This window comes from Camelus bactrianus, chromosome 19 (assembly GCF_048773025.1).
Source record: "Camelus bactrianus isolate YW-2024 breed Bactrian camel chromosome 19, ASM4877302v1, whole genome shotgun sequence".
Classification (NCBI taxonomy): Eukaryota; Metazoa; Chordata; class Mammalia; order Artiodactyla; family Camelidae; genus Camelus; species Camelus bactrianus.
Genome location: NC_133557.1, coordinates 33,997,632 through 34,014,579, shown reverse-complemented (window position 1 = coordinate 34,014,579; position 16,948 = coordinate 33,997,632). Strand labels below are relative to the sequence as shown.

At 61.2% G+C, this 16,948-nt stretch overlaps 1 protein-coding gene and 1 long non-coding RNA gene across 4 annotated transcripts; one reads left to right on the top strand and one right to left on the bottom strand.

The window, feature by feature from the left end:
- Positions 1-3,296: 3,296 nt before the first annotated feature.
- Positions 3,297-8,036, bottom strand: LOC141574082 (uncharacterized). Its single transcript, XR_012500736.1, has 2 exons — positions 7,932-8,036; positions 3,297-7,221 (listed from the first exon to the last, which is right to left on the bottom strand). It is a non-coding gene; the product is annotated as an uncharacterized LOC141574082 (long non-coding RNA).
- Positions 8,037-8,060: 24 nt separating this feature from the next.
- On the top strand, positions 8,061-16,329 carry CST7 (cystatin F). Of its 3 annotated transcripts, none has more exons than XM_010972942.3 (4): positions 8,061-8,277; positions 14,350-14,522; positions 15,091-15,207; positions 15,856-16,329. In XM_010972942.3, the coding sequence occupies exons 1-4, from the start codon at positions 8,208-8,210 to the stop codon at positions 15,931-15,933; spliced, it is 438 nt and encodes a 145-aa protein (XP_010971244.2). In that variant the 5' UTR covers positions 8,061-8,207; the 3' UTR covers positions 15,934-16,329. The 3 variants fall into 3 exon arrangements, with proteins under 3 accessions (XP_010971244.2, XP_074203862.1, XP_074203861.1); XM_074347761.1 differs by lacking the exon at positions 15,856-16,329 and adding an exon at positions 15,691-15,784; XM_074347760.1 differs by lacking the exon at positions 15,856-16,329 and adding an exon at positions 15,295-15,759.
- Positions 16,330-16,948: the final 619 nt, after the last annotated feature.

The following is a 16,948-nucleotide window of genomic DNA, read 5'->3' as shown; positions in this document are numbered from 1 at the left end:
AAACTTTAAAAAAAAACTCAAGTTACAATCCCAGCTCAGAGGGTCTAAGTACCTCTCAATTACAAAAGTGGAAACCACTCATCAAAGTGACAGCCCTCTGCTCGTGAAGATGTTTAGGTGACCGGGAAGCGGGGGCAGAGGGGCCGGCGCAGCGGGCTGGGGCGGCCCCCGTGCAGACCTCCCCCCAACACCCCCAGCAGTCACCACAAGGTGGGCTGGTCCCCAAAGCCCTCTGGTCCTGTGGACAGAGATGCCGGGGCTGCGCTTGTGGGCAGGATGTGGCAGGTGGCTACTGTTGGGGCCACAGGTCTGCCTCCCCGGCCCCTACCCTGAGAGGCCAGGCCGCCATGGACCCCAGCCCACCAAGCCAGGGGACGTCAGCAGCTCTGAGTCCTCCTGCGGCTGTGGAGATGACCCCATACCTGGCTGACTAGGGGCGAGACTCCTGCCCCCGCCTTCAGAACGGGAGAGAGGGAGCCCGAGGTGAGGTGACCCACCCCATCCCACAGCTTCCAGGCGGCGGTCAGGGCCCGAGCTTGAGCCCCAGACCCCAGCAGCCTCCAAGGCCATGTCTCCCAGCTCAGCCCGCCTGTTTCTGACGCTACAAGTTCTGACTAAGCCTTGCCCCCCCAACCCCAGCAGAGTGGCCCCGCTATCATCTCTGACTGGGAGGAGCTGCCCTCGAGCTGGAGCCCATAAAACTCAATCCACGTCCGTCAGCTCAGAGCAACGGCCTTCAGGACGGCATAAATCAGTCACAGGGGGCCTTGGGCTGTGGAGGACAATAAAACACACTGACGCTGGCAGGAGTTAATTACAGTTTTACAAGAGTATGCTCTCAGAGGCCGCTGAGTTCAAGCCAAACCCCAAATGCAGACAGAAAGTAATGAAATTCATACGGGTCCCCAGCCTGGCCGTCCACGTAGGTACCAATATGCCATCACAATTAACACGTTTCCTTTTTCTTTAATGACTCACTTTGCAACAGCACAGTGTGAAAGATGGCGTCCCCTGTCTGCAGAAAGAGGCAAAGGCATTCTCAGAGGCACACACACATTTTTACAGAACGTTTTGCTTTGGGCAATGAGGAAATACATTAAGCAAAGAAAGGGTGTTGGGGCCATGGCCCATCCAGGCCTAATCATGCTGCCTCTCTCCAGGGACTTGGCCAGGACCCCATCCCCTGCCAGTCAGGGGAGCCAGTGGACACCCAGGCAGCAGCAGTGCCACAGAGAGGCACTGGGCTGGCCCACGTCTGACTTGCGGAGCCACGCAGCCTGCAGGGGAAACCACAGAGCAGTGAAGGCGCCTGCCCCATGGCCAGCAGCCGGGGCACCGGGGCAGCCGGGAGAGGAGCTGGCACGGCCTATCAGGGTAGAGACAGTGGCACCCGCAGGCCACGAGCATGTGTCCACACCTGTTCCAAGGGCCACCCAAGATTCTGGCTGAGGAGTCATTTTAGGGATAACTGTACCTCTGAGGGGCTGCAACAGCGCAACCAGCGGTTCTCAGCTTGTCCACCTCACTGGGGGCTGGCTAGGGCCACACGTTCCAGGACTCCTGGACCATAACCCCTGCAGCGGGCCCAGCACAGCTCTAACAACCCCACGGGGTTTGGACTCTTTTTTTTTTTTTTTTTTTTTTAATGAAGGGACTGGGGATTGAACCCAGGACCCTGTGCATGCTAAGCATTTTCTCTACCCCTGAGCTGTCCCCTTCCCCAGGTGCTGACTCTTAATTCCCTTCAACGCCTTCTTTTGAAGAGTATGCCTGGGAGAAATGGAGCCTGGCCCTGTGACGGTTGGAGTGACGGAACAGCCTGAGCAGGCAGCGAGTCTCCCGCCTCCAGGGGAGTTTAAACCGAGGCCACGCTGTCACTGGGCAGGATGAGGCCCCTGGCATTCAACTGTGCAAAAACAGCAGGACGAATTGATGAGTGGTGGACAAAGCCAATGCAGAGAAAGTTACCTGTGGCTTCCGGGGTGACACGTGAGTGTCCATGGAACAATTCATTCAACTTTTCTGAAAATCATTGTAATAAAAAGGGTGTTGAAGAAATCAAGTGAAGAATTGAGTTTCATGATCACCCCTTTGGCCCTGGATTCAAGGTTCTTGGACACTGACACCCACCACAAACATGCACACACACAAACACACAAGCACACCACACACGATGTGTAAGTCCAACCAGCCCTGGAGCCAGAGGGTCAACACTTCATGATTAAAAAGCCACCAAAAATGGGACGAAGGAGAGGGAGTTGGTGAAGTCAACCTCGGCTCACCTGCACAAAGGGGCTTAGCTCAAGAAAGACCAACCCAGGGTCGTGAAATTGCACTCTGGAGATTCCACACAAGGACTATGCAAACTAACAGCAGAAGGAAAGCCAGAGAAATGGGTTACCCACATCAGCGTGGAGCCCAGTGACCCAGCCGAGGGTCACAGACACCCAAGGGGAGGTACTCCTAGCGCCTAAGGGACCGTAATAAATGGGTCCTCCGAGGGGGACTGAGGCAGAGAAGCCGTCTCCCTACACTCAAATCAGCAAACGTCTTCTGAAACCAGGAGGAGGGCAAACCAGGGCCGTGGGGTGGGCGGTGGAGACCCAGCTGTTCTCCAAGGTCTACCTGGACCCCGGGAGCTTCGAAATGCTCACTCCCAGCCCCACATCCAGGCCCAAGGAATGGGGGTTCACGCAGGAACAGTCTGCGTTTTCACCAAGCTTGCGGGGCTGCTCTGATGAGCGTCCCTGAGAACCCAGAGCCCACCGGGAAGCTGCAGGAGACTGGAGGCAGGTGCTGTTGTCACCCTGCCCACATCGCAGTGCCTGTCGGGGACGATGTGCGGCTGGGGGGACACTGCAAGCACCGCCCCTGCCCTCAGCCCGCAGCCCAGCAGCTTCCTCATCCCCCAGGCCGGCTCTGAGACCCCTAGCTGCCCAGCGAGAACCTGCTCATCAGCCCACCATCAGGGGCTGTGTCCCGCCCCACTCCACCCATGGCCCCACCCACTCTCCACCACGGCCCCACCCACTCTCCACCCATGGCCCCACCCACTCTCCACCGCGGCCCCACCCACTCTCCACCCATGGCCCCACCCACTCTCCACCGCGGCCCCACCCACTCTCCACCCATGGCCCCACCCACTCTCCACCGCGGCCCCACCCACTCTCCACCCATGGCCCCACCCACTCTCCACCCATGGCCCCACCCACTCTCCACCCAGGCCCCACCCACTCTCCACCCTTGGCTCCACCCACGGCTCCCGGCCTGGAAATAAACGACGACCACCCAAAGAGAACAAGCAAAAGCTACTTATTGGGAGCTTCTGACAGCAAGGGGGCTCAGCCACCGTCCCCCGTCCCCGCGTAGCAGAGACGCACGCAGGCAGGGGAGTGGGAAACTCTACGACGGGAAAGGGAAGTTTCAGGCGGGCGAGGGCGCGGGAGGCGGGTGACCAGACGCGGGGCACGCAGGGCTTTCTTCGCTGGGTGATGCCAGGGCAGAATGGGGACAAAATTAGGGAAGCTGGAGGTTACTGACCCGGCCGGACCGTTGGGCTGATTGCGGCAGAGGCTGTGGTCTGTCTCCCTGGCGGAGCTGCAGGGTGTGGGCAGGGTGCCCTGGTCACACTGTCCACAAGAGCATGTGCCTCTCACCGGTAGCCTCCCCAGATGCCAAGCACTCCGACCCTTGTCTCAGGTCTGCTGGGTGGGGGAGCTGAGCTCAGCGCAAGACCCTCCCTGAGGAGGAGGGTGAAGGTAAGTGCCTGTAAGCCAGCTGAGCGGAGGCCCCTGGAGGCCCCCCCCAGCTCTCCGCATGCCTCCTTGCAGGCCACAGGGACACCCGTCTCCTCAGGTCCAGCAGCGGGCCTTCCTCTCCCCAACGCCCCCGGGGCCCACACATCAACGGCCCCAGAGAGGCCCACACCCGAAGCCTCAAACCTGTGACTGTGGTTCTTTTCAGGGGAAGGGAGGGGCTCTGCAGATGTGAAGAAGGACTGTGAGATTGGGCGGGGGGACCCTAGATGTAATCACATGAACCTTCAGAGCAGAGAACGGGACTTTGGTGAGAAAGGGGTGAAGACGGGTCAGGGAGGTGCCTCCCTGGCAGTCGACAGCCCGTGTCCCCGTCCTGGGGCTGCTCTGAGCTCCGGCACTCCAGCATCCTGCCCTGCGTCTCCCCTCCTTACCCTCTGGTCCCGGCCCCTCCAGGAGTTCCCGAGTCCCAGCTCCAGACCCTTGGGGGAGGGATGTCCCCGACACCCCTTGGATATAAAACCCAGTTGAAGGGAGTTTAGCCCATGGTGGGACCTCAGGGCACGTGGGCAACACAGGTGGACACAGAGTCCAAATCGGCATGGGGCCCTTGGCTCTCCCAATGCCAGGTCACAGGTCACACTGCTGCCACTGTCCTGCAGCATGAGGCCTAAATGGCTGCTGGGCGAGGGCCTGGATGATGGCTGCAGAGCCAAGTTCCCTGTCAACACCACTTGCTCCTCCAGCAAACCTTCCTAGGGTCGAGTGGGCCCAAGGATGACCCAGAGATTGAGGCTGAACCACCAGGGCCCCAAGCTGAGAGCCCCCATTCCTCAGAGAAGAATCACGAGTAAAGAGGGGCAACGCTGCCCTTCTGCCCACCTCACCAGGCCAGGGGCTGCCAGATTAGCACATCAAAATTCAGGGAATTTAATTGTTGGAGAATGAGTGATTTTAGTATAAGTATTTCCCATGCAAAATTTAGGATATACTTATTAAAAATGTATTTGTTTTCTCTGAAATTCAGATTTACTGAGTGCCCTGTATTTTAACTGGCAACCTTAGGTAACGAGGTATCAGAGGCCAGACCAGGCCTTTATGGGAACTGGAAAGTTCAGCAGTGTTCTCCTTTAGCAAGAAGGCCACAGCACTCTGGGGGCTACACGTACAGTGGGATGGACAAACAGGAGACACCTGTCCTCCTCCAACCACAGAGCACAAGTCTTTCAAGTCACCTGCCCACCTCGTAACAAACTGAGCGGACGTGGGCCGATCGGAACGCACTCCAGCAGCTGCTATCAGTCCCTGCTGAACTGCTGGGCTGCAGGGCCCCTGTGCGTACTGCCCGGCCCCGGCCCCGGCCCTGCCCAGCACCGCGGCTGCAGGGTGAAGTCAGGGAGACAGGTCCCCTCCAGAGAGGTTCACACCTCAAATCCCTCTGGACCCACGTGAGGCAGGTAACTTCCAAAGGCGCTCACGACAACACGTCCCCCACGAGCCCTGCTTACGGGGGCGCGGGCGTGCTGGGGGGGGGGGTCTGCTCTACTCCCCTCCCCCTCCTTTGAATCTAGGAAGGTCGGCTGTTACGGCAGAAGCACCAAGTGACTGTGAAAGCTGACTCGTACACGGGGCTGGCTGCCTGGATTCTGGGGACACTCACTGTTAGAACCCGGCCATTACACCGACAGCCCCAGGGAGCCTGCCAACAACCAGGTGATCCCAGGCCCCAGCCTGAGGGTCCTCCCAGGGACATCCCAGACCTCGAGGACAGCGGTGTCCACACGAGCCCCGAGATCCACCGGGACGCGCCCCCACCCGCCCCCACCTCAGGCTGAGAACTGCGTTTCCCTAGAGGGGCCAAGGGCGACTCGAGCAGGGGTCCCAGAGCTGAGGTGAAGTCCCCCGTCATGGCCCTGCTCGTTTCTTGGGTCACAGCGCCACCGTGTGGACAAGGTTCTGCAGGTCGCCCGCTGCTCTTCACAGAGACAGGTCCAGACGACGAAGTGTAGCCCGATGACCATGCAGCCTTGAGAAAACGAAGAACGAGCAGGACACAGAGGTGTCACAAGCCTGTCAGAGAGTCCTCCCCGGGGACAAGCGGCTTTGTGTTCATTCCGTACAGCATTTAGGTGCGCGAAAGTCACACCCCCTAGACCCTTCCCTCAGGCGCCTCTCAACTGCCCTGCAAGGCTCTGTGACACTTCTGCTCACAGTCACGCCCGGTGCCATGCCAGCAGGCTTGGGCCACCATCAGAGACCCCGTGGCAGAGCTGGCGCCTGCGGGCTGGCCGGGAGGGTAGGGAGCCCCAGGCAGCCCCAGGCTCAGGCCCTGCACCAAGGCGGCGACATGGGTGCAGGACAGGGGCCGGGGCCTCACCGCCCACCTGGCTCTGCAGAACCTCCCACAGTCTCTCACCCCGTTGTGCTTCAGTTTCCTCGACTATCAAATGACGGTGCAGGACAGCTGAGAAAAGGGCCCGGGAGGGACAGAGGGTGCTGTCAACATGCCCTCGCACCACCACCACCTCTGTGATCAGAGCTAATGAGCAGCCTCTGCTGGCGGAGCCCCAGGCTCCCAGCCCAGATGGAGGGACGGGGCAGGAAGCTTGGGACTTGGCAGGATCAGGACAGCTTGGGTGTCCCATTCGCTCCTCAGCCAAGTGGCCGGGTGGCTGGGGAAGGACAGCCGAGAGACCGGACGGTCTGGCCACCAGCAGTGGGCACACCCTGGAGGCCAGGAGGACGTCATGGGTTCCAGTGACCTTCCAGGCCGAGACAGTTAACCCTGGAGGCAAAAAGGCCTCCTGGGGGGCTTGTGAAACTGACTCCTGGGCCCCCCTCAGAGTCGGATCCGAGGTCTGGGGGAGAACCCGAGACTGCTTATCCATCAGGCTCCCAGGGAGTGCTGACCCTCTGGCCTGGGGACCGCCCTTCAAGCAGGAGGCGGGGGCAGGAAGAGTGAGTCAGGAACAGACCAGCAAATGAATGAGCGGGACTCAGGACAGAGCCCACGACCCCCCAGCAGTCAGGCCACAGACGGGGCAGAAACAGTGCACGTAACAGGCTCGCACACGGTAACACACGCAGACACTGATGCATGAACACGCAGACACAAGCCACACACACTTACACACAGAGACAGGCCCAGGCACACGCATTCTCCAGAGAACCGGAACCAGAACCAGCAGGTGCCGGGCGGGGAGCAGGGGCAGTGGTGTGAAGAGATTTAATTTACTACAAGGAGCTGAGGCTGGCAAGTCCAGACGCAGGCCAGCCAGGGGCGCAGCTCCGAGTCGAGTCTGAAGCTGGGGGAGACTGGCCCCCAGGCTGGAAGGCAGTCAGGCAGCGACAGGGCTCTTCCTCCTCTTCTTCCTTCAGCACTGTTCAGGCCATCCACTGATCGGATGCGGCCCACCACACCAGGAGGGCCAAGTGCCTTAGTCCGTCTCCAGGCTCAGATACTGATCTACCCCAGAAACACTCTCATGGACCCACACAGAGCCATGTTTGACCAAATGTCTGGGCACCCCCCCGCCACAAGCACACGTACAGCCCCGGGGACCAGTAACATTGCTCTCACCCCAGCTCCTTCCCCACCCTGGGCCTTTGCTGGTCCACAGAGGACAGGGCACAGACCCATACCCGCTCTGAGACCCACGCGGTGCTTCTGAAAGTGAGAACAACCCGCAGCACTGAGGACAGGCAGCAGTGACCACCCGCCCCTGAGGTACTGTGGGGTCAAGGCCCTGAGCACAGGGTAGCCCGCTCCCCGGGCGTGCTCGGTGTGAAGCCCCCAGATCCTCAGCACAAGCCCATCTGGGGAACTGAGGCTTGGGGCCCTCACTAAGGTCACCCAAGAGCTTAGAGGCAGTGCTCCAGACCCCCTCCTCACCACTGGCGGGGCACATGGACCACGCCGGGCAGGGCGCCGGGACCCTGAGCCAAAGGTGGGAGGTGGCCCATCACCCCTCCGCAAACCCTGGCCCCCTCTGGCTCCAGGCCCCGTGATGGCCAGCCCCTGCATCCCAGTCCGCACTTGGTTTTCCTGACACTTTCAGGGAGAGTGGCCCAGTCACACCAGCAGGACAGTCCCCTGCAGGGGCCACTCAGGTCCCAGAACCTGGTCCTGGGGAGGAGGAACCCCAAGCGGTTGTGCTTCTGAAAACGCCTGCTCACTTGGTTTGCTGCAAGGTCTCTCCCACGAGCCTCGAGGGCAGAAGTCGCAGAGGCTTTGCTCACAGCTCTCACCAACGCCTGCAGACAATCTCCCATCTGGAAACTTTCACAAAGGAAGCGGTTGAGTTTACAGCTGGCAGATGTGGAGGTGAAGCTTCTGGCCAAAAGGACTCAGCAAGAAACCGCCATCCCCGCCCCCGGCAGGCGGTTCGCGGGGCGGGGCTCCCCCACCACCTCGCTGCCGGCGCCCCTGCCCAGACGGCCCTGAGCACAGCCATGTGTCCAGCCTGGGTGCTGCTGACCGTCTGCAGCCTGGTCCTGGGCACCACGGGGGGCCCTTCTCAAGGTAAGAGGAAGAGGGGGGTCTCCCTGCCACATGGGGTGCTGAGCTTATTCCCCGACCCCACCTGTGTTCCCAAGTCACATTCCAGGGGACCAGACAGTGGCTGCCTTTGTGGGGAGCACCATTCAGAGGTGGGGGTCTGGACCACCTGGGACCGGGGCAGCATCTGTCCCCGCGCTCCTGAGGTCTGCAGGTGGTCCCCACGGCTCCCTGCGGGGACAGCGTGCAGGGTAGCGGTCGGGCGATTTCCATCTGATGGCGCATCCTTCCTGCCTCCAATGCTGTGCTATGACTTGGCTGGAAGGACCCTAAGCCTTCGTCTTTCCTGCCATGGGGAAGGGGAAGAGGGGAGCCGCTGCCTGTGGGCCAGGTAACTGTGGCACAGAGACATTAGGTGATTTGCCCAGGTCACAGAGCCCACGAGCACCTGCCCCCACGCACACCAGGAAGCTGGTGCCCAGGGCCAAAGTGACCAGCGGGCAGGGACAGCCCCCAGACTGTAGCTGGCTTCTGCCCTCCTCCCTCTTTGAAGGGGGCTTGAGCCGGGCCACAGGTGACCGGCGTCCGGGCAGGACACCATCACCAACCCACTCTCGCACCTGCCTCCCCTGCCGCAGCCCCTCTGGCTGGCCCAAGCCCCCCAACCTGGTTGGACCTACTCTGGACGGCAAAGCCCAGATGGACAAGGGTCCAGAGTCCACACCCCATGTGGGGGCCTTGGGACCTGGAGCCTGCCCAAGCTGCCTTCTTACCACCCGAGAAGCGGGTAAATCACGGCACCCCTGGGCCCTGGAGAGGCTGCCTGTGATGGCCCTCGGATGGCAACCCTGCCGTCCACTGTGCCGTCCACCCGCATCCCCATGCTGGGCCTCTGCTGGCCGGCGGCTCCCATGCCACAGGGACCCTTTCTGTGGCTCCTCTGTGTGACAGGTGTCAGCCCCAGCAAGGGCCCTGGGCCCTTGTCCGTAGAGAGGCTTGGAGGCCCTGTCTGGTGGTCTAGCAGGGGCAGGAGCTCAGCCCCAGATCCCAGTCTCCTGAGAACAGGTTCCAGAGCCTTCCACAGGGGGAGGTGTTGCTCCTGGGCACCTGGCCTCCCCCACCTCGGTGCTGAACAGCACTAACCCCAGCACAGAGCCCCGCAGCCTCCCTGCCGAGCCCCTCAGACCCGGGAAGTTGCTGCGTCGATTTCTTCACCCCCAGCCTTCCGTTGAAAAGGGAAAGAAAGCCCTTCTTTCTCAACCTGACTGCCATCTCTCGCAGGAAGCCCCCGGCCGAGCTCGCAGTGGCCCATCTTCCCACCATGGCCGCCTGGGCAGGGCCTGGGGCCGGGGCGGGAGCGAGAAGTGCCCAGAGACCACCCCCAGTGAGGGAGGTCCACGAGGGGGCCACCAACCCACTGTCTGCATTTAGAGATTTCTTTGTTCCGGGGGTGCACTGGTTTGCCCTCAGCCATGGTGCACATCTCATATTTGGTGACGGCACCACGGCACACCCCTCATCAACCAGACCTTCCCGTGGACGGTCTCGTGCATTTTCACCACCTCCCTGTGGGGTCGGGGCCACTGTCACCCCCGTGTACAGATAAGGACATGGAGGCTCAGAGAGGTGAAGCAGCTTCCCCAAGACTGCACAGCCTTTGAGAGGCAGAGCTGGGATTCAGACTCTGGACGCATCACAGTGGGTTAAGGCTGGGACTGACCGGCACCCTGTTTGTGCCAGTGGACATGTGTCCTCAAAACAACGAGCTACTCATTACTCAGATGGAGCTAAGGGCAAGAACCAGCTCACTGAGTTCTGGTGTCGCGTGAGGGGCGGGGCTCAGGGGAGGCTCTGGGTGGGCAGGGGACCCCAGCACCCCAGGCCCTGGGCACAGCCCTCCTACTGTGAGCTCAGGACACCGCCCACTCAAGGGCCCTGTGATGCTGGCGGGGCAGCAGCCCCCCGAGGAATGCACCCGGGGACACAGGGAGGGTCTCCGGCAGGGAAGCACCCTGGTTCCCTCCTCGGGGCCCCCCCACCTCCCTGGGCACACCTAGAACGCTCCTGAAACAGGAAGAGGCCGAGCAGCCCCTTCCCCGCCCCCGCCACACCAGGAACTCCCCCAAGGGGAGCTCATCAGGTCTCGGGGGCGGGGGCGGGGCAGGACTCTCCAAAGGGCTCGGCCCCTCCGGGCTTCAGTGCGCCGAGGCAGGGCCCGCGCCCCAGGCGGGGCATGAGTCCCACGTGCCTTAGTTTTTCAGAAAAGCAAATTGAGGGACATTTACCAAAAACCCTCACTACCAGCTGCTCTTTGTCAGGAAGTAGCTGTCCACAGCGCTTCTGGGACGTGAGCTGCACACCTGGTGGTAATTCCAGGGCAGGCTAAATCCTCTTTGACCTGCAGACACAGGCACCTCTGGCTGCAGCTCTCACTGCTCTGACCTTGTCCCCGAGGTTCTGACTGTGCCCCCAAGCTCTGGCATCAACCTGCTCAACCATGGACCCGGTCTGATCGACAGTGTCTCTGGGAAGCGCCCACACACCAGTGGAGGGTCAGTGCCCACCCGGGGAGGGCGAGCAGAGCCTGGCACACCGACGTCCGACGTCCGTGGGGCCAGAGTCAGTTCTGAAGGAGGGGGTGTGGGGCGGGACAGGACAGGAGCTGGGGGAGGAACCACCGTGATTTACATGGAAAGTTACACTTTTCAGCAAGAAACAGCAGAATGCTTCCTTAAGCTTTGCTTCCCATCCTGATCACCAGGGAGACGAGAGACTCCTTGACTCCCTTGAGTCGGGACTGGGAACTGGGGGTGATCTCACTGGGGCCAGGTGCAGCCCAGGGGCCTGCGGAGTCCCCAGGTGTGCTGGTTCCTGCAGCAAGACCAAGCTGTTCCAGGGCCGGTGGGAAGCATCTGCCAAAGGCTGGTCCCATGCTGTCGCCCTGGGGCTAGCTCCACCTGCTTGATGTTTGAGACTGTAATGTCCCTGCCCCAGGGAGAGTCTACCAGCCCTGGGAAAGCTGGGCCTCTGCCCTGCACACTGTTCCCGGGTAGGGTGCAACATACCCCCTTCAGCGCCGCTGTCACCCTAATCTCCCCAAGTCCCAGCCCCCATCTCTTGCGGTCTGAGTCATTTTTTTCAAGACCAGCCTTCCTGGCTCAGCCTGTCCCACCCTGTGGGGGTCCGCCCACCCCTCTCTTCCTGCGCCTTTCTGGGCCACAGTCCCCACCCCCCATCATGCAGGGGAAGGTGGGGAGTCCCACTCATTTGAAAAGTCCACTTCTCTGAGCTGCCCGGCCCCCCTGGACGCCAGCGTTGTGTGACGCAGAAGAATTTTCTGTTCCTCCTGACCAGGCCACCACCAGCCACAGTGTGAGTCACGACCCCCCCTCACCCCCGCACCCAGCCTCCAGCTAGGGGATGTCAGATTTGCCCTCCCCACACCCTGCCCACTTCCGCGCTTTCTAACTAGTCCCCACCCCAGCGTCCCTCCTCCTGCTAGGTTAGTGTCACTGTCACAGTCCTCCCCTCCTGGACTGTGCCCCAGCCCGCCCACGACTCTGAGCACATGGCATCACCCACAGCACCACCACCGAGAAGTACTTCTTGAATGAGATAAAAAGATTAGGTCCTTAGAGCCTGTCAAACCTGGGTTAACCCACCCCTTGGAGGCCTCAGCTCCTCCCTGGAGAAGGGGGGCACGCGGCTCCCACAGACGTGGGAGAAGAGCCCCCAGACCTCCGCCTCGGGTTGGGGTGCGGGCTCCCTGGCTGCGCCTCGGGCCCTGGGCCGTCTGTCTTCCTCCAGGAGGAGACCCTCTTTGCTGGCTCTGCACCAGCCCTTCCCTGTTGACGTCTTCTGAAGGGTCACCCTGAAAACAGGTTTGACTTTTCAACAGTAAATTAAAAATGGGGTTTTAGTTTGTTTAGACAACTGTGCTGGTGAAACCTTACTGAACTGAAGCCTACATTTTAGGAAACGTAGTTAAAACTAAACCAACCTCAGTGATCTCAGAACCTCGCGCAACTGTACGAACATCACGTAGGAACTGAGGTCACGCGTCTGAAGGGACACTCGTCAGAGGCTCGGCCTCAGCTAGTTTCACTTCGTTAATATAATCCCGTTCAAGCCCACCGAGGCAAACTGCATACACAGGTAGCATCTGAAACGCAGGTGTCAGCGGCTCCCTCAGACCCCGACAGCAAGTTCTACTGGTTTTGTTATACTCTTCTGTATTTCTCAAACTTCCTACCAAACAGATAAGCCTACAATCAGAGAAGGCAATATATGTAATTCGTACAAAGACAGCCAGCTGTGGACAGCGACCCCCGGGGGGCGAGGGGACCGTCCGAGGGCACAGCCGCCCGAGCCTCGGCCCCTGGGAGGCGGCTCTCAGTCTGCTGCTCAGACCACCTGATGGGCAGGTTCAAGCTGTTTTCCAGGAAGCTGCAGCTGAAAACCACACTGGACTTCCTGTCAACGGCAGACCTGAGCCAGCGCCCGCCCAGCACGGCCCAGCGGATGGGGATGTCACTCGAGGGCCAGACGGCTGCAAAGGAGTCTCAGAGATGCTGCCCACGGCCTCGTGGGGCCAGCACTCTGGGACAGCACAGCCAGCAACGGCAGCACCTGCTGGGGCGCTCTCGCAGGGGACGGGCCTGCCCAGCTGCCCCGACCCCGGGACCCAGCTGGGCCACCCACCAGGAGGTGCCCCGCGAGAGCAGGCAGCACCAGCCCCCTTTGGGAAGAGGCTGACCTGGGGCCCCCAGGGTCTCAGGTCCATGCAGATCCAACCCAGACACAGACCCGGCCACACTCCCTCTGCCCACTCCCAGCGCCCCTCCGCCGCTCCACCCACGTGGAGAGGAGACCCTCAGGCGGGCTGCACATGGTGCGCTGGGCGGGGGTTCTGTGTGCCGCCCTCGTGTCAGACATCCATTTCTGAGAAGGGCTTCGTGGGTGGACATGGCCTCCTCCAGGACCCTCGCTCAGATGAGCTGATGGGCTCAGACACCCTGGCAAGACCTTCCGCTGGGCTGGGCTGGGGGTGTTGCTCCCCCCACCGTGACCCATGAGCCAGGCGGCCCCCGGGGACACATGCCAGCTGCCTGACCAACCCCAGCTGGAGCCCGCGGACTGTCCGTGTCACCAACCCTGCGCCCAGGCTCCCGGCCTGGCCAGCCCACTGGCCCTCATCCCCACCCCAAGCTTAAAGTTCAGGCCCTCCTCTCCGCCCATCAGCCCCACACTGGGGCTCCTTGTCCCCCACGGGACGCCCCAGATCAACCCGAGAAAGGCTTCTACTCAAGCCGCTTCACCCTGTTGAACACACACGCTGTTCTCAACCCAAAAGTTGAGATTTCCTCACAGCCAGGGACCCCATGTCTCCCCGGACGGCAGCAGTCCACCCCAGAGCCTCAGCCCCACCCATCCCTCCCCACGTCCTGCTCCACTCGGTCAGTGACAGAAAACAGCTGAACTGGCCTCCTGCCGGGGACAAGCCAGCCCCGGTCACCACTGCAAGAGAGTATTTCAGTAAAACCTGGGGAAGTCTCAGTAAAGAGAAGTCATCTGCAAGCCAAAAACCCTCTTCCCTTCCTCCCGCCCCCACAATTTTAGATCTCTCCTCAAACTTTATTATGTTAATACACGAGTGGTCCACGACTGCTGCAGGAAAACTGAGAATCAGAAGCCTGACGTCAAGTCACCCGAGCGCCCAGAACAAAAGTCCCCGCCCACCTGTGGCCCACACGCCTGGGGGCACTGCCCCGCGGCCACCTGCTGGGGACGAGCTGAGGGGCCAGAGCCAAAGGGTGGCCTTGAAGGCTGGGTGGAGGGGCCCTCTGAAGACCGAGGGCCCCCCCCCGCCGCAGGCTCATCCTGGTCCCGGGGGCATGTCCAGGTTTCTCGAACCGCGGGAAGTAACCGGGTCCTGGGAGGGGCCGTGTGGGCCCACACTGCACCGCCCACCACACCGGCCCTCGGCTCTGAGCGCGGAGCCAACACGGGGGCGCACGGCGGACACCCTGGGGTGCAGGGCAGACGGTCGGGGGCCACGCTCCTAGCAACGCTTTCATCTGCCTGCTTCTCTTCCAGACTCTTGTTCCCAGGTCCTTCACTCAGGCGTGAAGCCAGGGTTCCCCAAGACCATCAAGACCGACAACCCAGACGTCCTCAGGGCGGCCCGACACAGCGCCGAGAGGTTCAACAACTGCTCCAACGACGTCTTCCTGTTCAAGGAGTTGCGCGTCCGCAGAGCCCTCGTCCAGGTGGGTCTGGGCTCCCCGCCTGCAGCTGCCCTTCCCCTGCACGGGCGTCACACCCTGCAGGGTCCCCAGGCTCCTCAGCGACCCTGTACAGGCAGCTCAGCCCTCCCCTCCCAGGAGGGCCCCCAGGGCAGCCAGGCCAGGCTCATCCTCGGTCCCGAGCACACATGTCAGCAAGGGCCCAGGACAGTGACGGGACAGTCACCCGCTGAAAGCAGGGCCCAGGGCAGCCGGTCAGCGAGCTCCGCGCTCACTCACTGGGGCGCTGGTGTCAGGTGGGTACAGGGGGCCGCTCCACGGGCTGACTCAGGACAACGGTCGCCCTGGGTCATGAGATGCAGGGTGACGTCCTCATCTTTATTCTCCTCGGGGACCGCAAGCGGAGAGCAGGATGCAGTCACCGTCATAGTGGGCATTCTGTGCAGTGGAGCGGCCAGCATCAGGTTCCAGGGGCCCAGACTCCGGTCTTCGCTCCCTACCTCCCCCCCCTCCCCGTCTCAGGCCACGTCCTGCTGCTGGAGGAGCTGCGGCCCTCCGTCCTGGACCTGGTGACCCGGCTCTGTCCCCTCAGGTAGTGAAAGGCCTGAAGTTCATGCTGGACGTGGACATTGGGAGAACCACCTGCAAGAAGACTGGGCGCCCGAGCCTGGATGACTGCGACTTCCAGACCAACCGCACCCTGCAGCGGGTAAGAGGGGTCTCGCCTCCTGGCACGCAGGCCCCCACCCACCCCCACAGCCTCGGGCGTCACCCTCAGCACTTCTCTGCCCCCCAGGTTCCCAATCTCACCCCAGGCAGCAGCCCCACGGGAGAGCAGGGAGGCGGCAGCCCCCCAGGCCTCCCCAGGCGACCCCCACAGCTCCCAAAGGCACACCTACAGGCAGTAAGCGCTGCGGGCTTGGGGCAGGGGAGAGCTTTCACGCAATTCAGAAGTCACAGCGGGGAGGGCGCAGCTCAGCGGCAGAGCGCATGCTTAGCATGCACAAGGTCCTGGGTTCACTCCCTCCAAGAATAAATAAACCTGACTACCTCCCCCACAAAAAAAAAGGTTTTTATTAAAAAAAAATTAAATACACACACCTAAGGAGAGCAAATGTGGCAAAATTTGGTTAACTTGTAAATATGGATGTTGAATATATATTCTTGAATTATGACTTCGGTGTTTCTGTAGGTTTAAAATTTTTCGAAACGGAGCAGAGAGAGAACTGCTCAGTAAAGAAAACACGTGCACACCCACATGCATGAGCACACCCATGCGCATGCGCTGGGCGCCCACTTCTGCGGCGGGGGTGGGGCGGCCTCCAGGAAGGAGGACCCTCAGGCCCCCTTGTTCCAGGCTCTCAGCTGCTACTCGGAAGTCTGGGTGGTCCCCTGGCTCCAGAGCTTCCAGGTGCCCATCCTCCGCTGTCACTGACCGCAGCCCCGGCCCCTGGCTCCCTTCCTGCCATCACCGCCTGGTCATCAGAACTCCAAAACAGCACCTCTCAGACGGCAGCGTGGGGGCCCACGACAGAACCATGTCACCACCCGCAGCCGGACTGAACATTCCACACGTGCTTCTAAACTTAACTAGTCTTCCCAACGCTGCCCACCTGGATTCAGGGCGAGTCCTCCGATGGGCATTACGTGGGTCCTGGACCCTGAATGCCCCGTGGCCCCAGGCTGCCAATGAAAGCCTGGAGCCACCCTTCTGTCTGAATAATCCATTGCTCCAGCACCAGGCGGGGGACAGGCCAGCTCCTGCGCACCATGGCCTCTTGGGGCGAATAGTTACGAGTGGTAAACATGAATAAAGAACTGACCACCCAAAGCAATGCCTCTGCCAGACCTACTCTGGGAGAACGGGGAAGCAGATGCGCATCGGGAGGCCCCTTTCCTCCACAGAGCTCTCCGAGGCTCTTCCATGCTACAACCAGAGCCCCAGAGACAGCTCCTCGCCTGGGAGGAGCTTGCCCTCCAGCTGTGTAGTCCTGGGTGGGGGCCGCCCAAGGCTCGGCCCCTGTGCAGCTGTGCTTGGACAGGTGGGGAGGGGACAGAGTCGGAGACCCTGCGGCCCACCAGGGAGAGGGGAGAAGGCTGGGGCGGGGCACAGGGAGACGCTGTGGGCTAGGTGGCAGGCTGGGCCACCCAGGAAGGTGACCAGACGTCTGAGCCAGTGAGGCCGGAGCGTCCTCTTCAAACCATAGAAGAGCACAAAGGGCACTGTCACCTTTAGGAAAATGACTCGCTAAATTACAAGAAACAAGAAGCATGCATTCAACACGTACGGTGATTCAACACACTGTCATAAATGTGACGGGTGAAAGCAAGGGACTGCACCCCCATCTAACTCACCACCCCTGGGGAAACAGAAAGCTAGGGCCCAGGGTTCTAAGATGACCAAAAGGAAGAAACGCTTCAGGTCTCAAACTGACCAAAATCAATCAGAG

Bases quoted from the DNA above. Each gene is read 5' to 3' on its own strand.
- CST7 (XM_074347760.1), top strand. From the start codon at position 8,208: ATGTGTCCAGCCTGGGTGCTGCTGACCGTCTGCAGCCTGGTCCTGGGC. The intron at 8,278-14,349 runs GTAAGAGGAAGA...CTTCTCTTCCAG, and splicing joins CACGGGGGGCCCTTCTCAAG to ACTCTTGTTCCCAGGTCCTT. The intron at 14,523-15,090 runs GTGGGTCTGGGC...CTGTCCCCTCAG, and splicing joins TCCGCAGAGCCCTCGTCCAG to GTAGTGAAAGGCCTGAAGTT.